Source organism: Aulonocara stuartgranti, assembly GCF_965226115.1.
Source record: "Aulonocara stuartgranti genome assembly, chromosome: 15".
NCBI classification, from domain to species: domain Eukaryota; kingdom Metazoa; phylum Chordata; class Actinopteri; order Cichliformes; family Cichlidae; genus Aulonocara; species Aulonocara stuartgranti.
In genome coordinates this window covers 26,766,112-26,789,984 of record NC_138951.1, presented here as the reverse complement: position 1 = coordinate 26,789,984, position 23,873 = coordinate 26,766,112, and the positions used below count along the sequence as shown (strand labels likewise).

The following is a 23,873-nucleotide window of genomic DNA, read 5'->3' as shown; positions in this document are numbered from 1 at the left end:
GCCTCTCTGTAAGCAACCAAAGCATAAACCTTTACTCTTAAGGAATGTCACCGTTTCTTTGATGGCTTTTAGTTTGAATGAGTCACATACGTCCAAAAAATGATTTTGGTTACAAAACAAGCACCGAGTTTGATCCAACCCTTTATCTTCATGGCTTATTTGAATACGTTCCAGTTTGTGTTTGTCATTGTTCTGTTCTGAAACTACAGCAACAGAAGTAGCAAAGCTACTGCTTTTAGTTTTAAACGGTGCCTTTGAAGCCATCTTTTCTTTTGTGTTTTGACTCTCTCCAAAAACAGGATCTAATGCAGCTCTTGTTTGCTTTTCAAGAAAATCAAGAAGATCTTTAAATCTTGCTCTGCGATTGCACTTTTCTGTTATATCAATGACTATTATTCGCCATTTATCACGAAGTCTAAAAGGCAACTTTGAAACAAGAATCCTCATATTGGTTGAATTTTCCAGCTCATCAAGAAACCCGGCTTCATCCATTGTGTTGAAGCAGCTTCTTAGAAAGAATGTGTAAGCACGTAATGCTGAAGCATCATCAGACTTTAAAACTGACCCGTTGAGAGCCTTGTCTATAAATGCAGATGTTATCTTTGCTCTGTTACCAAAATTCCACTCAAGCTGCTTTTTTGCCTCAACATAAGCTTTCTGTGGACTCATGTGCATGCAACTTCTCACTAAAATTCTGGGCTGTCCTGTAGTAAACTGTTCTAAATAATAAAGCCTATCCTGCATGTTATCAGTCTTAGTTTCTATTCCTTGCTCAAACGCCTTAAGAAAGGATCTAAAATGCAAAGGATCACCACCAAAAACAGGAATTTCTTCTGCTGGAAGCAGTGACAACCTCTGTTGTTTTACAAGCATCTCAGTAATCTCATTTTTCTTTCTCATGATCTCTGTTAGGGCACTGCTGTGGACATCAACCTGAGAAGAGATTGGCCTTGGGCTTTCCCCTTCTGGTTTAACCTTAGCAGGTGCATGTGTCTCTAGGGGCATTGGCAAAGGTGAATGAACTAAAGGGGCTTTCTTTGTTCTTGAAGCCTTTTTGAACTGTAGCAGCAGGTATGAACTCAGTAGATGTTCCAGAAGGAGCTGTAATCCTGCCTTCTGATTCAACCTCAGGTGAAAATTTGCATTTTTGCATCTTGCCAAAACCAACTTAGTTCTTAGAGCCAATGCTTCTTTTCTTGCTTTTAATTGAACTTCTTCCAGTTCGAGCGCATGTTTTTCTTCCAGTGCGTCCACCTCCACTTTCAAAGCGGCTCTTTCCAACTCAGCTTCCATCAGCGCCATTGAAGCTGCACGCGAGCTTTTACTCCTTAAACTTAAGGCTGCAGTAACATTACTGGGCGCTTTACTAGAGCCCTTGCTGACAGGTTTAGCAACTCGTTCAGAAATCATGTCGCTCATTTCTTACTTGTGAGACACTGTCAGGCTGCGCAATGTCACTGTCATGAGATGCTACCTTTGATTCAACATTAGAGGCTGCAACTTCATCCTTTTGTGGATCACGGTCTGCATTTATCCAAGTGTCGATTTCATGCAGAAATTCTTTAAAACCGATCAGCTTAGGTTCATACCAATCGCTGTGATCTGTTTCCTTTTCATCATCGTTCAGCAATTTTTGAACTGAAGTCTGTAAGTCCATAAACTCTCCCAAGTAATCATTAAATGTTTTCATGTGTTCATCTATGGAAGCTTTTGATTCTCCAGCATCAATGAGAGCATTAATGTCATTTCGTTTTTTTGTCAGAACGCCAAGTTTCGCTCTGCATTTTTTAATCAAATTAAAAAGCTCTCTTTCTTGTTCCTCCATTTTAACCACAAAATTCGTTTCACAAGGTCAAAAAGATAATTGCTTAATATAAATGTTTCAGAATGTGACAGGTGAGACCTGGAGACTTGGGACCGCCCCTGGTGGGCGGAGCGGGTCTTTGCTCCTTTCATAAGCGCAGGTGTGGGCAGTTGGGTATTCCTCTGTAAACCTGAAGCTGCGAGTGCTTGGTCCGAGTTGGGCAAGTTGGTGTTTTTTAACGCCTGTCTATGAAAGTCTGATACGGGTCCTCCCCTAAACTTCTGTTAGAACGGTGGGAAACATTGCTCCCGGGAGAACGGTATATTGGACTTCATCGCCACTGACCCACATTTATTAGGGTGTGACACGAACTTGTGGACAGAGTACCGAGCTGCTGCTTTGCCAGGTGGATTTCTGGCTGCGGGCAAAGGACCCGACACATCAGTGTGTTTTAATTTGTTTTAACCTGGTGTAAGTCGACAGACTGACTGCTGCGGCTGTCGATGGTTTTGGTTTTTTGTTTTAATCTTTTCTGTATCAGTAGGCACCACAGATATTGATTCTTTTAGTATTTTAACCCCTTTTTATATATATATATATATACATACATATATATATATATATATACACACATATATATATTAGGGGTGCAACGATATTCGTATCGATATTGAACCGTTCGATACAGTGCTTTCGGTTCGGTGCGCATATGTATCGAACAATACAACATTTGTAATTTATTTTATCAATTTTCCTTCTGACGATGCTGTCTGTGTTGAGCGCTCAGTGAATCTGTGTTCGACTACTCCGCCTAGGCTGCACTGTCGAGCGCAGATCCACTGAGCGCTCAACACAGACAGCATAGTCAGAAGGAAGAGCGCAGGGCAAGCTAGCGAGACAGAAGTTAAGCTCTACTTGCAACAGGCAAATTGAACCTCATTCAGATCTGGCGTTTGGAATTATTTTGGTTTTCATGTGACGTATGACCCTGAAGGTAAGCGAGTCATGGACTAAAGTAAAACAGTATGTTGGATGTGCCATGCAATGCTCAGTTACATTGGTGTGAACTAGTGTGTTAGCGCAGTTAGCTCGTTAACGTGTTGGCCGTCTAGCCCCATGCACGGAGCGATCGGCGGTAGCTCGTTAACGGAGATTTGCCGTGTTGTGGCGTTAAGGTCATTTCAACGAGATTAACCTGAAAGCACTAGTGGGAACACAACGAATATGACTGCACATTTACGCCGACATCATCCTAGTGCAAAGACAAGTGGAAGCAGACAAAAAAAAGCAAGCATGCTACTAACTTTAGCCGAGTCATTTAGACAGCTGTTAGCACATGATTCTCCTTATGCTGCTGAGAATATACCCCAGAAGAAGCGGATAGTATAGCTTTTATTTTGGAAAGAGCCATTTCTCTGTAATAAACTCTCTTTTCCAAAGATGAGTGATTCCTCAATCAGATACAGGGCTCGCAATATCGCTAGCCCGACGTCCTGGGGCTAGCGATTTTTTCAGTCGGGCTACCAAAATCTTTCTCTTCCCTGCCCGTCGGGCTATTGTAGGAAAAATATATGTTAATGCTTTTGCATTCTTTCAGAAATGTAGCTGGGTAATTATGTCATTGGCATCGGTGAGCCACTGTCAATATGTGACATATTGAAGTCGCGTTTGAATTTGCGCTTGTTTTTTTGCTTTCACTTTGCAATCGTGCGAACTGTGTATAGAGAGCGACAGCACTGATCTGTGAGTGATGATAATTTGTGCACCAATTCCTCTGACATCGTCTTATTAATCGTTAGCTTACTATGCAAACATGACAAGTGAAATCTCCCGCAGCAAGCTTAAACATGTGAGAGGTTGATCGCGCAGAGAATCGCTGAGCTTATGTGAGTGAGCGTGTAAAAGCATTTCAGTTCTGCTGAGCCAAATAAGACAGGTCAGGGTGAAGAAGTGACAGCCAAAGAAAAGCTTACCACAAAACGGAGAAGTTATGACAAATCAGACTATAAGGCAAAAAGAAAGTGCAGCTTTATGGTTTCATGGACAAAAGAATTTCTGTGGCTGCGATATGATGAGCTAAATAACCAGGGCTGCACATAAGTGGTCCGCAGGTGCGCATTCGCTGTCACAATAAAAAACACGCACAAGGGTTAGGGTTAAATTTAAAAACTGTACTTTTGAGTTAAAATATATATTTATAATTTTAATAAATGACAAATTAAAAATGCATGAACATTTTTTTGTATCGAAAAAATATCGAACCGTGACACCAAAGTATCGAACCGAACCGAACCGTGAATTTTGTGTATCGTTGCACCCCTAATATATATATATATATATATATATATACATACATATATATATATATATATATATATATATATATATATATATATACATATATATATATATATATACATATATATATATATATATATATATGTATATATATATATATATATATATATATATGTATGTATGTATATATATATATATATATACATACATATATATATATATATATATATATATATATATATATATATATATATATATATACATATATATACTAGGGGTGCAACGATATATACATATATATATATATATATATATATATATATATATATATATACATACATATATATACATACATATATACATATACAGAAACTGCTGAAACAATGGTTCACCAGGGCAGTGGGGATGTACATTACTACTGGACGCTTGACCTGTTAACCTCTAAACCAGACCAGATAAGCCATAAAATGTTGACCACAGCTGAGGAGAGATTAGCTGAGGGCTATCATAGACAGGTGCCAGATGAAATGCATATCACACTTAGTTTTAAAACTACACCAGGACCTGATGAGGCCTACACTGAAAAAGTAATGAAATTAGGTCCTCAAAGAATTACTGTAAATGCAATATACACTGATGAAAAACAAATGGCAGGATGCAGTGCGATAATTTCTGAAGCAGCTCAACAACGTTTTAAGGGAAAGGTGCCACATGTTTTGTTAAGTGTAGCACAGCTGAGTGAAGAGATTTGGCATTCTTAGTGGAGCAGGGAGAGCACACTGAGTGGCAGCAAGCTGCAGGGGAATGGGAGGCAGATATGCACAACAGTATCTTCCGTAAGAAACTGGGATGGGTGACACATGCAACACCACAGATACACTTACAGGGAAGTGAGAATGAAACAGCAGAATGATATATGGTAGATTTAAATGATCACCCTGAGCTCAAACAGATCCCAGACATTTTGTGGTCAAAAGGGAAGACTGATGTAGGGTTAATGATAACAGCAAACCCAGTAGTAATTACAGCCTAAAACCTCATATAGACCCAGAGTGAAACAATATCCCCTCAAACCAGATGCAGAAGTAGGGATCAAGCCTGTAGTAGAAGACATGATTAAAGCAGGAATACTGGTAGAAGCCCCAAATGCAGCATGTAACATGCTCATTTTTCCAGTTTAAAAAGCAGATTCCCAGTCGTGGTGCCTGGTTCAAGACTTAAGGGCTGTAAATCAAGCTGTAGAGAGTATTGCACCATGTGTCCCAGACCCCCATACCTTGCTAAATCAGATAAAACCAGGCATGACATATTTCACAGTGGTAGATCTGAGTAATGCTTTCTTTTCCATACCAGTGCATGAGAATTCACAAGATTGGTTTGGATTTACACACCAAGGTAAAAAATACACCTACACTAGATTACCACAAGGTTTCTGTGACAGCCCTACCCTTTTTATGCAGGCAATTACTAATTGTTTGTCTGATTTCAAAATACTATCCCATTCACAGATACTAGTTTACGTGGATGATATTTTGATAGCGTCTGACTAAGAACAAAATTGTAAAACCACATCTATGGCGCTGCTGACACATCTAACAAAAACAGGGAATAAAGCGTCACTTTAAAAGTCACAGTGGATACAAAAGGAGGTGAAATTCTTAGGTCACCAGCTCAGTTCAGCAGGGAAAAGCATACACCCAGAGAGGAAAGCAGCTATTAGCAGCTCCTAGGCCAGTGACAAAGAAACACGATGCAGTTTCTAGGATTGTCTAATTATTGTCGTTCCTGGGTGACTAACTTTGCCGAAGTGACTCAACCACTGTTAGATATGGTGTATAGCCAGTCTTTAGCAATGTCAGATAGTCTGAGCTGGAAGCCAGAGGGAGAGCAGGCATTTTGCATGTTGAAACAACTGTCGACAAGTTCGACTGTGTTAGGATTGCCTGATTATAATAAGCCGTTTGTCCAAACAGTTGACTGTAAAGGACGTTTCATGACTTCAATGTTAGCACAAGACAGCGGGGGAAGAATGAAGCCAGTAGCCTACTATTCTAAAAGATTAGATCCAGTTGCTTGCGCTTTGCGTGTGTGAGGTCAGTATGTGCAGCGGCTCAAGCTGTACAATGTTGTGGGGAAATAGTTCTATTTCATCCTTTGACACTGCTAGTTCCATACAAGGTAGATGTTTTACTGCTGCACACTAAAATGACGTTTCTGTCACCTGCAAGACACTTGTCTTTAATGTCACTGCTACTCTCACAACCACACATAACCATAAAGCGGTGCACAACTTTGAATCCGTCAACCCTTCTGCCGACGGAGGATGAGGGCACTCCTCATGAGTGTAGAGAGCACGTGGAGAAGGAGTGTAAACCAAGAAATGACTTAACAGACATGCCACTTGTTGGGGGAAAGGTTTGGTTTGTTGACGGTTCAAGTTTTGCAACAGCAGAGGGACAGACTAAAACAGGTTTTGCTGTAGTAGATAGTGAGAAAGTTATCCGTGTAAGACAGTTAGCATGTTCCATGTCTGCTCAAGCAGCAGAAATAGTAGCTTTAACGGAAGCGTGTAAAGCTGCCAAGAAACAAAATGTGACAATATACACTGATAGCCAATATGCATTTGCTACATTACATTTCTTTGCAGTGCAGTGGGCAAGACGAGGTATGACAACCTTGACAGGGAAACCTGTAGAACATGCCAAGCTCCTGCAAAATTTGCTGGAGGCAGTATTATTGCCCAGCAGAATTGTTGTTTGTAAATGTGCAGCACATGCCCGAGGGAATGATCCAGTCACATTAGGGAATGCTTTTGCAGATAAGATTGCAAAAGAGGCAGCTTTAGGAGCACATGGTGTTCACATTTTAGTAGTACAACACCAGCAGACAATCCCTATTACACAATGGAAGAGACAGGCAGGACATGGGTAGACTGTATAGAATTAGTTAAAATGTATATGAGAATTACTCCGACAGAGAATGGTGTGACACCCTTTGAGATTATATATGGTAGACCATTCAGAGTTCCAGTATTCTGTAGTGATGATAGAAAAGCAGAAGAGAAGAACACATTAGCAGATTGGATGCTTAAAATGTTAAAGAGTAAGGAAGTCATGAGAACAAAAGATCTGCCTGATGATTCTGTTTCCCCACAGGAGCAGGGCCTGGAGATTGGGTGCTGATAAAGGCCTAAAGAGGAAGTACTGGTCCAGTCCGCGGTGGCAAGGTCGCTATCAGGTGCTGCTGATGACGCCCACAGCAGTGAAGATAGCTGAGAGGCCCACCTGGATACATTAAGCGCACTGCTTAATGTAATCTGAGGAGACCGTGGCTCAGGGGGTTGGGAATCGCATCTGTAACCGGAAGGTCACCGGTTCGATCCCTGGGCTCTCTGTCCTGGTCGTTGTGTCCTTGGGCAAGACACTTTACCCTACTTGCCTACTGGTGTTGGCCAGAGGGGCCGATGGCGCGATATGGCAGCCTCGCTTCTGTCAGTCTGCCCCAGGGCAGCTGTGGCTACAACTGTAGCTTGCCTCCACCAGTGTATGAATGTGAGAGTGAATGAATAGTGGCATTGTAAAGCGCTTTGGGTGCCTTGAAAAGTGCCATATAAATCCAATCCATTATTATTATTATTATTATTATTATTACTGCAAGAGGGTAACACACTTCCTGGCCGACTCTGGGTAATGGTGAAAAGTCCAGGTACAAAGGGTGCGCGACTTTTAGTGTCGTTTTGGTGTCAAACTGGTGAAGAAACCAACGGATCCTGAACCCAACTTAGCATGGCTGGGTATGTGCTGTTCACCTTCTTGGGCCTGTTGACCCTGTGTGGGCTGACAGGAGCACACTGGGACAAAGGAAACCACACCCAGTACCCACATGGGTTTTCAACAATTACTGGTGGGAGTTTATGAACACAACCGCTTACATAAACAACAAGACTAATTGTTATGTTTGTGCACACATGCCACTGTCTACACATTCTTCTGGGCTATAGCCGTATAGTATCACTGAGAGCGAGACAGTTTGTTTGCTTGTTTTAGCCACACACCCAGGAGGAAAACGTACTTGGAATAGACTATTTATAGTGATAATGGCCCACACATTGTAAATGAAGTGATTGGGTACATGGCAATCTCACCCTAAACTCTGGCTGATTGGGACCCACACCCATTTTCACACCTTGGCTCAGGCGATTAGAGGATCATCAGGGGGTCCTTTTGTCCCTCTTTGGGGGGATACTCCCACTAGGTTTAAATCTGGGACTCCCCACCATTTGACCTTAGAACTGAAGAAGCTTCTCGGATGAGAGGTGAAACGTCTTCAAGCAACTTAAATGGTAAATGGCCTGTATTTATATAGCGCTTTACTAGTCCCTAAGGACCCCAAAGCGCTTTACATATCCAGTCATTCACACACTGGTGATGGCAAGCTACATTGTAACCACAGCCACCCTGGGGCGCACTGACAGAGGCGAGGCTGCCAGACACTGGCGCCACCGGGCCCTCTGACCACCACCAGTAGGCAACGGGTGAAGTGTCTTGCCCAAGGACACAACGACCGAGACTGTCCAAGCCGGGGCTCGAACCGACAACCTTCCGATTACAAGGCGAACTCCCAACTCTTGAGCCACGATCGCCCCGAACTTAAAGAAGTCCAAACGCTTTTCTTTACAAGCTCCTTTGACTACGATGACCTGGATGACTGAGAACCTTCACAGACATACTTCACCGACCGGGGTTTCCCTTGCGCAAGTTAAAACCGATCAGTCGCTGTTTGTCTTGCTTTGTTAACGGGAATACGTTTCTGAACCAGCAGGGCTGCTGAAGCGCAGACCCAACAAGAACTGTGCCAGTAAAGCTCAGATATTTTTGTAAAATCCAGTTGGGAGCTATGAGAATGTTGTGTATTGATTTTACTTTTCTTGTTGTTACTTCTAGTGTGGTATAGGTCTTTAAAATGTGCTAACGCTACCAGTGTGATGCTAGCTGCTATGTGCAGGATGGAGGAAAGTATTCAAATACAGGAACTTGTTCTGGTTTTATTGAAGCAGTCAGGTTTTAGTAGAAGCAGCCTATCTCAGGATTCAAAATGTTTGTAAATGAAGTTATATTTGGTTGTTAAAAGGAAAAGTGATAATAAATAGTTATTATCACCATTTGTGTTTATTAAATCTTCATTTAAAAAAAAAACACACAACTTAACTGCAATCTGAAGTTTGCTGACACCTAGCAGTGAAAATGTTACACATTGTACCATGAAGAGTAGAAAACATCACTTCAAATATACCATACCCGTTTGTATCATTATACTGTGACAGTGGACTGATGAAAATTCATGCCCAGAAACAAATCAGTACATGAAGGTTGTGACTTTAACACTCCTGTGTTGGACAGTCTGTGTTTTTCACTCATGCATCGGTCTGATTTAATACACTCACATATCCACAGTTTGTCCTCAGTGTGGTCATATCATTCATGTGCGTCCTTCTGATTCATGCGTGTGAACTCAAGTCACAGACATGGTTTTATTATTTACCAAAAGGCAGGACAGATGACAGAACACTGACACTGAGACTTCGGTATGTGGAGTCCAGAGGTCCAGTTAGTGAAGAGACACGCTCCAATTTCCACTGTCAGATAGAGGCTAAAACATGCATTGCACACAGTGAATTCACTGCCCAGTGTTACACTGTCAGCAGAGCTGTCAGCAGCAATTTAAGTGTGATATCGTAGCAGAATTAACACTGTCACTCTCCGTCAATGGTCTAATTGGAATATTTCCATTTTTTTTCTTCTCGTTTTTTTTTTTCTTTTTTCCCATGTCTTTTTTATGCCGCTCACCCTTGTCCTTGGTTTCTTTCTTCTTATTTTCTTTCACTGCTTCCATCACCTACTTCCAGACTCATCCACAAACAACATCCTTTATTTCGACATATACGTAAAGCATGATCACGGACAGTCATGCGCTCAACGGCAGCACATTTACATCAATCACACAGTGCACACAGATGTATAGGATACACACACTTAAGTCAAGCGTACTCATATTAGTAAATATGCACACACATAATCAGACTCATTTTTTTTTCTCTCCTTCTCTCTATTTACGAACAAGTGATGTATTCTCTCCACCTGTCTAAGCGACACACACAGTGGCCTCTATACCTCGGGGAGTGGTGGGGGGAGATAGGCCTCCATAAGGCTATCTCCCCCCACCACTCCCCCTGCCAGTGGCAGACGCCCTCAGACATCGGTGCATTGGTGGTTCTTGGTGTCTGGGGATGGGCGTCCAGGTACACACCGGCTCACTCCTGGTGGCTGCTAGTTGGGGCCTGGAGCCTGGGGCTCACTCGGGGCCCTTTGGGGGGTGGGGTGCCCTCGGCCTCTGGGCCTGGGGCTCGGTCACTCTGGCACAGCTGGCTGCCGGCGGAGCTCACAGGCACGTCACTGCAACACTGCATTATACAATAAAATAATGTGATTAATACATAAGTAAAAGAAATTCCTATACAGCCATAGTCCTGTTTTTGTGGAGTCTAATTCTGCAAAGAGTCTGAACATTGAGGTCATGCCGTAACTCAGCTGAGTGCAACAAAGTACTCCTTTAAAAGTATTTTGTTGCACTCCTTTAAAAGGAAATCAGTAAACGTCCTTTAAACACCAGAGCTTTAAATCCCATTAAAGCCACAGAGACGTTAAAATAAAAACTCAGACTCGTAGAAATAGACGAAATAAACTGCATTTATTCTGAAAGGCACAAATCTGACAACTGAGCTGTAATGTTACATTCAAAGGATACATTGGGTGTCATAAAAATAAACCCAGGCACGAACAGTTAAAAAAAAAGAATGAGAGGAATTGCAACAAATAAGAGTTGGATATGAAGAAAAGCAGAGTTTTTGAAATGTTTGAGCCTTGAGACAAAATTAAAACTGAAAACCTGTATTTCATCAGGGCTTAAATGAGGATGTGAAAACCTCTGAAAAGTTTCAATTCTTAATCCTGGAAATCACCTGTGAGCAGATTAGGATTACACATTCACGTCAATGCAGACTACTTGCACAGTTCTGATATAAATGAAATGACAAACAGCAAATTAACATTAAAAAAAATTCTTAGGTACAAAATTTTAAAAAGGGATTGAAAACATGCCTGTAATGTGGGTGATGGAGCCTATCGGCTGTTATTTGTTGGTAGGTTTTAATGGTCAATGTCCAGTTAGTCTGCTGAGGAACCTTCTAACAGGTCAGGGGTCAGGTTTAGGCTCATCCCTTATATGGATATATTTTACTGTGTGACACACTTACATGACAGAATCACTGTAACATTGATCATCTGGCTGGAACACAACCAAACTCTAAGCCTGACCCCTGACCCTGATGACCAGTACTCCACGCAATGCCAGCCATCTTTTATTAATCTGCATTGATGGGTGGTGGCTGGCAGCGATATGAGTAAAAACAGCTCATTAAAAGTTTTCACAAAGCAATCACAGACATTGTCACCAGACAAGGAGCTAGAAGGTGTTGGTCTGATGACGAGTTTACTACAATGAGCTGATCAGGTGTGTTGGGGATTGGACAATCCCCCTCACTCTTAATTTGAAAATTCATGTGCTCGCTGTCGGGGTTCCTGGTACAGATGGTCCGATTAGAGTGGGTTTAGTTCTGGTTCTGCTCTTGAGGGTCTCTCTAACCAGAAAGTGCAGCAGGTGGAGAACTGGTTCATGAGCAGAACCAGGACCAGGGGGCGTAGTTCAGCTGTGGGAGGAGGGACTCACTGGAGAGGCAGCTGATTATTGCTGCCTATGCAGGTCACATATCTATTTTACCTGAGCACAGGAATATTTCAGGTGTGCAGGACTACACATCAGAGCCTGTTGCATCCTTTCTGGACCTTCAGAAGACAGGAAACACTCAGCCTGTTGGGAAGTTTCCAGTCGCTATCAGTCTTTTCAAGAACACATCAGTCAGAGAAACTCTTCAAGGTTATTTTTATCCTCGCTTAGAGCTCATCATCTGCAGCTGCAGGAGATGTTGAGCTCTGGGCTTCAATTGTGTAATACAGACAGCAGGAGGCTCTGCAGGAGACTCGTCTTCAGTCAAATGCAGGAGTTGGAATATTTCTCAATTAAAATGATGAAGTACAACAAGATGTGCAGCATGGTGTTAGATCTTTTTATCTTCAAAATATTTCACTCTGGATTAAGAATCTCGTCGGTAAAACAGAAGTGAGTCAGGAGAGGTGAGTTAGAGACTTGGAGCTTCAGAGATCAACACATGGATGTCTTCACATGGTGAAAGAAGCGCCACTGTTGCTGGACCCATCCATCGATCGACGAGTGGAGGACATGTAGAAGTCAGAGGTGACTCTGGAGAAGCGGCGTGGGGCCATGTACTTCTTTCCAAGACACCACAGGTCCCTGAAGATCCTCCTGAAGTGGTTCCTGAAGTTCACCCCTACGAAGGCGTACAGCACTGGGTTCAGGCAGCAGTGCATGTAAGCAATGGTCTGGAACACCGTCTTGGCCATCTCCAACATGTCCGCCTCACCACACGAGACCTCCTGAAACAGGCTGACCGTGTCATACAGCAGCACTATGTTGTAAGGCAGGTGGCAGATGATAAAAACGGCCACAACCACCAGCACCACCCGTACTGCTCTGTGCCGCTGGAAGTTTTTGGCCTTCAGCAGGGTGATGATGATGGCACTGTAGCAGAAGATCATGATGAAGAGTGGCAGAAAGAAACCCACGCTGATCTGGGTGCTGGGGATGCCCACCTTCACCGCAGCGGCTGTTTCTGAGTCTTTAAACTTGAACTCACAAACATGCGTTTGGTTATTAGGATCACTCAAGTGTGATGGCTCGTACCAGTTGTAGAAGTAGAAGCTGGGGACGGACACAAGTATAGCGAAGATCCAGACGATGGTACAGATGACGCGGCTGTATGACAGTGAGCGCAGTCTGAAACTACGCCGAGCCTGGACAATGGCGATGTAGCGGTCAGTGCTGATGCAGGCAAGCAGCAGCATGCCACTGTACAAGTTCACACTATAGGAGCCACGCAGCAGCTTGCAGGCCACCTGCCCCATCGGCCACGACCACTGCTCGTTGTAGACGATGAATGGCAGCGCCAGCACGAACAGCAGGTCAGCGATGGCCACGTTGAACAGGTAGATGTCAGTCATGGACTTGGTCCTCTTATAGAAGGCGTAGGTAACAATGACCAGGCTGTTTCCCACAAAGCCCAGGATGCAGATGATAGAGTGGATGTACGGGCCAATCACCTTCGCCGCACTCTGGTTGTTGGGAAATGAACAAAATCCACCGTAATCTAGGTAATCAATGACATTATTGTCATCATTGGACGTCGACATAGGGTATGCTTGGTTTGACATATTTGTGGTGTATGACTGGTTGGACATATTCGTGGTGTATGATTGGTTGGACATATTCGTGGTGTATGATTGGTTGGACATCTCCGTGGGGTATGATCGGTTGGACACCAAATCCTCTGCAGAGTAGATCACTGTAAAGCAAGCAGAGAGAAAACATCAAACTACAGCACATGTGTCTGATGGACTCACAGTGAAACAAAGACAATGGCAAGAGGAAGACCAGAGAACACATGATGAAGAAGCTGTGTGAATGCTATAGCATCTTCAGTTCGCACATTAATCAGCTCTGTATTTTCATAAAAAATTAAATGAAATCCACATGTTATTCAACTACATCTCTGCAAACACTTAACAGCTAAGGGCTGGTTCAGGTGCAGGGTCACCTGAACCAGCCCTAACTACAGGGAGTGCAGAATTATTAGGCAAGTTGTATTTGTGAGGAATAATTTTATTATTGAACAACAACCATGTTCTCAATGAACCCAAAAAACTCATTAATATCAAAGCTGAATGTTTCTGGAAGTAGTTTTTAGTTTTTTTTTAGTTTTAGCTATTTTAGGGGGATATCTGTGTGTGCAGGTGACTATTACTGTGCATAATTATTAGGCAACTTAACAAAAACAAATATATACCCATTTCAATTATTTATTTTTACCAGTGAAACCAATATAACATCTCCACATTCACAAATATACATTTCTGACATTCAAAAACAAAACAAAAACAAATCAGCGACCAATATAGCCACCTTTCTTTGCAAGGACACTCAAAAGCCTGCCATCCATGGATTCTGTCAGTGTTTTGATCTGTTCACCATCAACATTGCGTGCAGCAGCAACCACAGCCTCCCAGACACTGTTCAGAGAGGTGTACTGTTTTCTAGAGATGGCACGATACCACTTTTTTATGTCCGATACCGATACCGATATCATAAATTTGGATATCTGCCGATACCGATATGAATCCGATATAGTGTTTTTTAATCAACAAAACTGTTTTTTAAATATCTTGCTGCATTTTGTATAAGTTCATACTCAAGTTTAAAACAACAACTACACTAAAGCTATTCTGTTATACCTGTATGCAAAAAAAAATATTTCATAGTTCAGCAATACTGATCAATCTAATAAACTTAAACCTACACCATCCTCCCTATTCTGGTATTTTAAAGAGTACTTAGCATAAATATTAAGCAACCTAACTAATAGGGTTCCAACTCCCAGCAACAACAAAAATAAATAAATAAAAAATAGGGAACCACCCCTCACGCTCCACCTCATGATGCTTAATCAACGTAATCAACCTTAATTTGATGCAGTGTGAAAAAAAAAAAGCACAGAAATCAATTATTTTTCAAGAAATATTAAATAGATTCAACATCTTTCTTCAACAAAATTGCAGACTGCACAGATGGTACCTTCCCAAAGGAAAAAGTACTATAGCTTACTAGGGTATATATATTAGACTTAATAGTCACTATATACAGTAATTGACTTCTATTCATTTTACATCAAATTAAAACTTTGGGTGTCAGATAATTATTTATTAAAAGCTCGACATTTTAAATGAGAATAAGAAAGAAAAGTATGTCTTTGTGCCCCTTTTCCCTGTTCATGCCCTATCGGCCCCCCTGGCTAAACTTTGCTAGATCCGCCCCTGCACAGTTACAGCCGTCAGCTGTAGAAAAAGATCCTGGAGTAGAAAGTAATAATAAATACATTCTAACAATAGCTGATCAAGCTTAAACGTGCTGCTGTTGTTCAGCCGCTGGTTTCCTCTTTCTGGTGCAAAGTGGGCCAAAAGCAAACTAGAGACACGGACTCGCGACAGAAAAGCCGATCAGCTGATCGTTAAGCAGTTTCATGATTGAAGTAGCAGCAGGAGAGGCAGTCGCTCCATATATCGCTTCTTAAGCTTAACGCAGGAATGCTTTACAAACATTCAGAGATGGACTTACACACTTGCTTTACTTCTCTCGGGATAACTTTGTCGGAGATGAAATGCCGGGTTGCTAGCGAAGCTCCAAATGCTATCCAGACCACCGACAGGTCCCGCATGCCACAGCCGCTCTATCACGTGATGCATACTGCTCCGACGTGCTAACGTTCTGAGGTGAGTTACAGCGTGTTGCAAGTTTTGTGAGGTGCTTTCGTGATATTTAATGGATCGGATTACATTTTTTATTTTTCTCCGATATCCGATCCAGTAATTTAGGTCAGTATCGGACCGATACCGATACGTAATATCGGATCGGTCCATCTCTACTGTTTTCCCTCCTTGTAAATCTCACATTTGATGATGGACCACAGGTTCTCAATGGGGTTCAGATCAGGTGAACAAGGTGGCCATGTCATTAGTTTTTCTTCTTTTATACCCTTTCTTGCCAGCCACGCTGTGGAGTACTTGGACGCGTGTGATGGAGCATTGTCCTGCATGGAAATCATGTTTTTCTTGAAGGATGCAGACTTCTTCCTGTACCACTGCTTGAAGAAGGTGTCTTCCAGAAACTGGCAGTAGGACTGGGAGTTGAGCTTGACTCCATCCTCAACCCGAAAAGGCCCCACAAGCTCATCTTTGATGATACCAGCCCAAACCAGTACTCCACCTCCACCTTGCTGGCGTCTGAGTCGGACTGGAGCTCTCTGCCCTTTACCAATCCAGCCACGGGCCCATCCATCTGGCCCATCAAGACTCACTCTCATTTCATCAGTCCATAAAACCTTAGAAAAACCAGTCTTGAGATATTTCTTGGCCCAGTCTTGACGTTTCAGCTTGTGTGTCTTGTTCAGTGGTGGTCGTCTTTCAGCCTTTCTTACCTTGGCCATGTCTCTGAGTATTGCACACCTTGTGCTTTTGGGCACTCCAGTGATGTTGCAGCTCTGAAATATGGCCAAACTGGTGGCAAGTGGCATCTTGGCAGCTGCACGCTTGACTTTTCTCAGTTCATGGGCAGTTATTTTGCACCTTGGTTTTTCCACACGCTTCTTGCGACCCTGTTGACTATTTTGAATGAAATGCTTGATTGTTCGATGATCACGCTTCAGAAGCTTTGCAATTTTGAGAGTGATGCATCCCTCTGCAAGATATCTCACTATTTTTGACTTTTCTGAGCCTGTCAAGTCCTTCTTTTGACCCATTTTGCCAAAGGAAAGGACGTTGCCTAATAATTATGCACACCTGATATAGGGTGTTGATGTCATTAGACCACACCCCTTCTCATTACAGAGATGCACATCACCTAATATGCTTAATTGGTAGTAGGCTTTCGAGCCTATACAGCTTGGAGTAAGACAACATGCATGAAGAGGATGATGTGGACAAAATACTCATTTGCCTAATAATTCTGCACTCCCTGTATATGCTTTAGCAAAAAGGAAAATTTGAAGCCTAAGGAAGAACAAGTATTATACAAGTAATAAATGCATGAACTAGTTTTTCAGCATCACTCTGAGACAGGATATTTCTAATGGTAATGCACAAGAGAATTTAATTCTTCTTCTTGTTTTTCAGCTCCTTTCTCTAGCCATGTGATCATGTGCATTCATCTTCTCCTATCCAAGCATCCTCCTTTGTCACACCAACCCTCTGCATCTCCTCCTTCACTAAATCCATGGACCTCCTCTGAGGTCTTCCTCTTCTCCTCCTGCCTGGGAGCTCCATCTTCATCATCTTTTTTCCAATATATCCAGTCTCCCTCTGCACATGTTCAAACTATCCATCACAGCAAGTCTCACTACTGTTTTCAAACCCACCCTTTAATTCTAGCCTGCTCTTCCTTCTCTCTTTCTCATGCATGTATGATGTGAATAAGTATTGGTCGCAGCATTGAAACCTGTGGGTCTCCATGACTAACGCTGTGTGTGATGACAACTCTGTTTTTTGGAGTCTATCAGAGAGAAACGACTCAAACCAGCGCAGTGTTTCTTTTTAACACCAGCGTTTTATTGCAGTGAAACTCTAGGAGCACTAAGATGAGTTCACTGTCCAAGGCTGTGAGACAGTGGAAAGCAGCCTGAGCTGGAAATCCACAGAACTGCCTGTGGATCCCAGACACGTCATCCTAAATTACCAACTCCAAGAACTAAGTGCCACACTATTACCATAACTTTAACCTGAAGCAGGCATGTTTCCGGCTGATGAAACAGCATTTCAAAATACCACAGTGACTCTTCTTATTCATTAATTTAAACACTGTTTTTGGTGACTTTGATGCAAACACAGTGACAAAGCTTCACAGTGGGTGTAAGCTTATTTCTTTGAAACGTCCCATTGTCCACTTGAATGCTCTAAATGTTCCCATTTTCCCATAATCTCCCTCTTAAGAATCTGAAGAATGAGTTTTATCTCATTTTCATGTTGCCGTTGCTGTTCTCTGCATGTGTTATGTTCATGTTCCTGCACTGTGATGTGATCATTGTTGTGTCATTGTAAACTAGGCAGAACTCTGCGAGGCTCCTGGCCCTCGTTTGGGTTCTGAGCTCAATGTGAGGCTGATGGTAAGTGTTGGTTACAGCACAGACTGAGGTGTCTGTCAGTGAGATGTTTTTGGAAACAGCTTCTGAGGAAAGTCTGGATTGATTTGTAAAGAGAAAACAGACAGTGTCAGTCACAGAAAGCTTTGAGATGTTAATGAGTGACACACTTTACAGCCTCCAGATTTCAGCGCTTGCTCTTGATCTGACTCATCCCCGCTGAGCTACGAGTCCTGAAACCTAAACGGGACTTTGACATGTTAAACGTGTGAAAGTGGTGCAGAGACCGGTTACATTGAGCTGCTGCTGCTCGTAAACTCAGATGAGGACATGCTTGTTGCAGTGCCAATGGTGTGCGCGTCACGCCATTTCAGGTGTTTGAGCTTTTGCAGGAAGTTTGCAGAAAAGAGGTCAGAAACAGCGAGTGACCCACTTCGTGCATGCATGGTTTCCCCCCTGGTTACTTCCCCCACAATCCGCAGCCAACAAACACCTACCCCTCTTATGTTCTTCTTCACATATTCACATTTTTACCTTCATATCAAATGGACTGATTCTGATTCTTATATAGCGCTTTTCTACTCTCCCGGAGTACTCAAAGCGCTCTATACAACATGCCACATTCACCCAATCACACCCATTCTCACAAGCACTGACACTAAACTGAGTGCTGTCTAACTACATTTGCACACATTCATATGGATGGATGCATCGGAGAGCGGCAAAGATTAAAGTCGAGCCGAAAGAGCCAGGTGTGTCTAACTGACAGGCTCAGGTGTGTTTTTTTATCGATGTGCTTCCTGTAAATAAGAGAACTTCCTCCTAACCTTTAGCTGCAGTTAGTCATCAATAAATGTCCAAATGTCACTAAATGCTCTATGAATGCAAGGCACGAGTCAAGTTCATTTCATGTTACCAGCTGTAATCACCCAGTGTGAGCAAAAGTAATGAAAAGTAACTTTTATTTATCATCTTTTTAATGTAATTTCATTTTTCATTTTTATTTGATGTATTTTCATTTTTATATCTTTATATTTTTACCTTTGTGTAATTTATTTATTCTGCAGTTTGCTGTATTTTATTGTATTCTTCATATTTGATTTTTATACCTTTAGTTTTCTTTTAAACTTCATTTTGTTTAATAGTCTGGTTTATTTTGTATTGTCTTCTTTTCTTTATTATAATTCTTTATCATTTGCATAGGTTAAATTAATATAACTGTATTTATTTATTGTGTTTTTAAGCTTTTGTTCTGATTTGGTATAAATAAAAAGTATAAATAAAACTAAACTGAATATAGTCTCATGTAGTCTACAGTTTTTATTTTTATCTTTATTATTTTCTTATGTTAAATTAATGCAACTATATTTATTTGAAAGTCTTGCTTTTATATTTTTATTGTGTTTTTAATTGATTTTTGATTTGACAGGTGTGTTTGTGCCTTAAATAAAGTTCAGTCAGTCCATTAATCACAGGACGGGAAATGTAATAGATTATTTGGAGTATGCGGGCAGGTGTGCTCAATGCTGGCCTGAGATCAGCTGCTGGTTTTCAGGAAGTTAATTCACAAACACCTGAGCAGGTGACAGAAAGACACAAACGAGAAGTGGCCGTTTCCCACCACTCGCACGTCCGATGTTTGGGGCAGCGTGGTGGATGAAATCGTCTGAGGTCTTCTGGACCTTTCGCTTCCCCGCAGGTGACATTTGAAATACAGGAAGTCTGAGGGGACAAATTAGAGCCGAGGGCCCTGGGAGCAGAAGTGCAGAGCAGGAACCCGAGGTGTTTGAGGAACTATTTATTTCTCCTTTAAGATCAGTTTAACCTGCACGACACAGATGCCGCATCGCCGTTCCACCAAGGCTCATGGGAAGATTTCTATTCTGCTTGTGGAGAAATGTGAGCTGGCAGTTCATGACAGCTTGGAGCTTGCCTGGGCTCGCACGTTTATACTTAGAGTCCTTCTGAGAGTAGCCACTCACCCACATTTGGGTAGGCCAGAGGTTATTGAGCGTTTCTGACAAGTGGAAAAGTTCAGGCTCCAGAAAACGTGTTAAATTGATTCTAACGGTTTTTATTTCTTTGTTTTTCAAAGTTTAAAAATCAGATAAAGTATAAACATGATATTTTCTGCTTTGATGTTTCTGTTGACAATCATTAACCTGCATCTGACGGCAACCTCTTCTTCCAGCAAGCACAAACTTTATCCTGCAGTGATTTAACGACAATGTTTCTGAGCTGCAGAGATGCTGCAAAGCTGATGGACTCAGTTTCTCTTTGATTAAACTTTGTTCTTGATGCAGTAAAGAGGAATTTACTGTGTGGTTTCTGTGCTCATGCGAGCAGCTGACAGAACGTGCCATTCAGAGGGAAACGTTGTCTTATCGATTCGATCAACAGAAAACGCCTCACTGCACCACACCTGATCTTATCTAAAAAATATCACACATTACATCATTTAACAGAGTTTAACCTCAAACTTTCTCTCATGCTGTATTGAAAAGCAGGAAAAACACACCTGAAGGTTCAAAGTGCCACCTCTGAGCTTCAGCCTCTGTTTCCAGCCTGAAATGTTGACACAGCCTGCAGAGCAATGTGGAGAAGCTGGGGTCTGACCGTTCAAGTCAGCGCTACAGCAAAAACTCCAGTCAGAGAAAACTCACAGGTGTGGCGGTGGATGATGAAGCTGGCTGCTGAGGCCACACAGGTGAAGACAAGGATGAGGAGGGCGATGATGCAGCTGCACAGCATCCAACAAACACTAAGCGCTGCAATTAAAGAGAACTACAAAGCAGTGAGAAACCCCAGTGCGAGCCTTCCTCTTTACCCTGCCCTCTGTGTGTGTGTGTGTGTGTGTGTGTGTGTGTGTGTGTGTGTGTGTGTGTGCCCGGCTCAGCACACATTACTGTGATGTCAGCTCTTCGTCTCAGCTTCCTCTCACAGTTTGATAAAAGAAATAAAATAAAAGTCAGAATTGTTCCATTTTTCTGCCCAAGGTCTTGTCACTTCGTCTTTACTCACACTGAACTTTATTTATATCTCCTGTGGAGACAGAGCATTATAACATTTGGGGGTCGCTGCTGTAAGATTAAAGGCTGTGTGTGTGTGTGTGTTTGCTGATAAAAATCATTTTTGTATTATCTGTTGTGTCGGTTTCCTGTTGTGGTTCCTCTCGTGCTGTGGGGGGTTAAAAGTGCCATAGCAGCATTACACATGATTTATTGTTTGTAGTTTTGCTTCGCCTCAGATGACTCTCAGACCATCAGTGACGTTCAGACTCTCAGCTTTAATATAGTTCTGCATGGACCGCTCAGCATTACAGACGTGTCAGAAACATGTAGTAACACAGTCTATGGCATCATTACATGTTTAGATTTTCTGTAAAATTACAGTGTAATTATATTTACATACAAACACATGCTGTAAGTAAGCTTTGCCCGTGTATAAACTAAGAACATCATTATAAGCTTGCATAGGCCTGCAGGTTTATTCTTTATTGGGAGGGAGAACAGTCATTACCACGTTCATATCTGTAAAAGAAAAGCTGACCTCCCTCACGCACAGCAGCAGAGTGAATATTCAATAGAGATGTAAAAAGGAAGATTCCCTCCGTAATGCGGCACACACCCTGAGGACAGACCTGCAGAGCCTGGAGAAATAGTTTGTTGCTTTATAAGAAAGCCCTCCTCAAAGCCAGAACATCTTACTATTCATCACTGATTGAAGAAAATAAGAACAACCCGAGGTTTCTCTTCAGCACTGTAGCCAGGCTGACAAAAAGTGAAAAAAAAAAATGACTCATAATCATCTCAGATGTAACATTACCTACAACTACTTTCAGTACCATTGATATTCATTTAGAGTCTTTCATTTAGAGGCAGTATCAACAGAATGCATAGCATACATTTTCGCTATGAATATGACACCCAACTTTATCTATCCATGAAGCCAGATAACACACACCAATAAGTTAAACTGCAGTGATGAGTATGTCTTAAAGACATAAAGACCCTGATGGCCGCTAACTTTCTGCTTCTTAATTCAGATAAAACTGAGGTTATTGTACTCGGCCCTGAATATCTTGGAAATATGGTATCTAACCAGATTCTTACTCTTGATGGCATTACCTTGGCCTCCAGTAACACTGTGAGGAACCTTGGAGTCATTTTTGACCAGGACATGTCCTTCAATGAACATATTAAACAAATATGTAAGACTGCGTTCTTCCATTTGTGTAATACCTCTAAAATTAGAAATATCCTGTCTCAGAGTGACGCTGAAAAACTAGTTCATGCATTTATTACTTTTAGGATACTTGTTGTTCCTAGAGTATTTAAAAGTAGAATGGGAGGCAGAGCCTTTTCAGGCCTCTCTTCTGTGGAACCAGCTTCCAGTTTGGGTTTAGGATACAGACACTATCTCTACTTTTAAGATCAGGCTTCCTACTTTCCTTTTTGCTAAAGTATATAGTTAGAGCTGGATCAGGTGACCATAAGTTATGTTGCAATAGGTGTGGGATTCCCATGATGCACTGGGTGTTTCTTCTTCTCTCACTATGTGTTAATAGACCTCTCTGCACTGAATCATACTTATTAATCTCTGGCTCTCTTCCACAGGATGTCTTTTATCCTGTTCTCACCCCAATCGTTCGTGGCAGATGGCCGCCCCTACCTGAGCCTGGTGCTGCCCGAGGTTTCTTCCTGTTAAAAGAAAGTTTTTCTTTCCCAGTGTTGCCAAAGTGTACAGGGGGTCATATGATTGTTGGGTTTTTCTCTGTATATGTTACTGTAGGGTCTACCTTACAATATCAAGTGCTGTGAGGCGACTGTTGCTGTGATTTGGTGCTGTATAAATAAAACGGAATCGAAATATTCTGTGGACTGACGAGACAAAAGCTGAACTTTGTGAAGCATTTGAGTCCTGCGTCAAACTAACAGCATTTCATAAAGACATCACAGCAACAGTCAAACATGGTGGTGGTAGTGTGATGGTCTGCTAACACTGCAGCTTCAGGACAAACCATGAATTCTGCCTTCGACCATTTTCTGGTACAGAGCGGAATTCATGGTTCTGATGGCCATCATCATTTCCTGCCCTAAAGCTTACTGGGTAAAGACTAGTGGGCCAAAATTTGTCCACAGCGATGTTAAACACTCATTGAATAATAATAACAATGGATTGGATTTATATAGCGCTTTTCAAGGCACCCAATGCCACTATTCATTCACTCTCACATTCACATGAATGTGAGAGTTGTAGCCACAGCTGCCCTGGGGCAGATTGACAGAAGCGAGGCTGCCATATCGCGCCATCGGCCCCTCTGGCCAACACCAGTAGGCAGCAGGGTAAAGTGTCTTGCCCAAGGACACAATGACCAGGACGGAGAGCCCGGGGATCGAACCAGCGACCTTCCGGTTACAGATGCGCTTCCCAACCCGCTGAGCAACGGTCATGATAGCACGCACGCACGCACGCACGCACACACACACACACACACACACACACACACACACACACACACACACACACACACACACACACTAAAACCCAGGGAGGATGTATTGATTTATGAACACAGAGCTTTATTCTTCACTGAGACTGTACAAGCTTAAATATCAGGATATAAAGAAGAGGTGCATGATAGGAGGCTCAGCTCACGTCCTCCATGTAGTCGGCTCCATGACTCTGACTGAGCTGGGAGATGCTGACGTCCTGAGTGGATTCATCCACCTGTGGACAGAGACAGAAATGAGCCTGAGGCTGCAAGTGGAGCTACAGGTGGAGCTGCAGGGGCATGGTCTCACCTTGTCGCTGTGGTCGGGGCCCTCAATGGAAACCTCCTCGATCTCCTCGCCGATGCTCAGCTCGCTCTTGGAGAACTCAGAGCGGTGACTA

The 23,873-nt window shown here is 42.3% G+C and overlaps 2 protein-coding genes across 6 annotated transcripts in view; both read right to left on the bottom strand.

The window, feature by feature from the left end:
• Nucleotides 1–10,849: 10,849 nt before the first annotated feature.
• Nucleotides 10,850–20,750, bottom strand: ccr6a (chemokine (C-C motif) receptor 6a). Its single transcript, XM_082507036.1, is given in 3 exon segments — nucleotides 10,850–12,431; nucleotides 12,433–13,637; nucleotides 20,642–20,750. Coding segments are annotated over 3 exon segments (1,368 nt in total). The 5' UTR covers nucleotides 20,730–20,750; the 3' UTR covers nucleotides 10,850–12,356.
• A 2,789-nt stretch (nucleotides 20,751–23,539) lies between these two features.
• The window catches only part of cep43 (centrosomal protein 43), a 43,013-nt gene continuing 42,679 nt past the window's right edge, over nucleotides 23,540–23,873 (bottom strand). For all 5 annotated transcript variants that reach the window (XM_082507034.1, XM_082507031.1, XM_082507033.1 and 2 more), the window contains 2 exons: nucleotides 23,783–23,870; nucleotides 23,540–23,708 (listed from right to left, as the gene is read on the bottom strand). In XM_082507034.1, coding sequence (XP_082363160.1) covers nucleotides 23,628–23,708; nucleotides 23,783–23,870 — 169 coding nt within the window. In that variant the 3' untranslated portion in view covers nucleotides 23,540–23,627. The remainder of the gene's footprint in view (nucleotides 23,709–23,782; nucleotides 23,871–23,873) is intronic.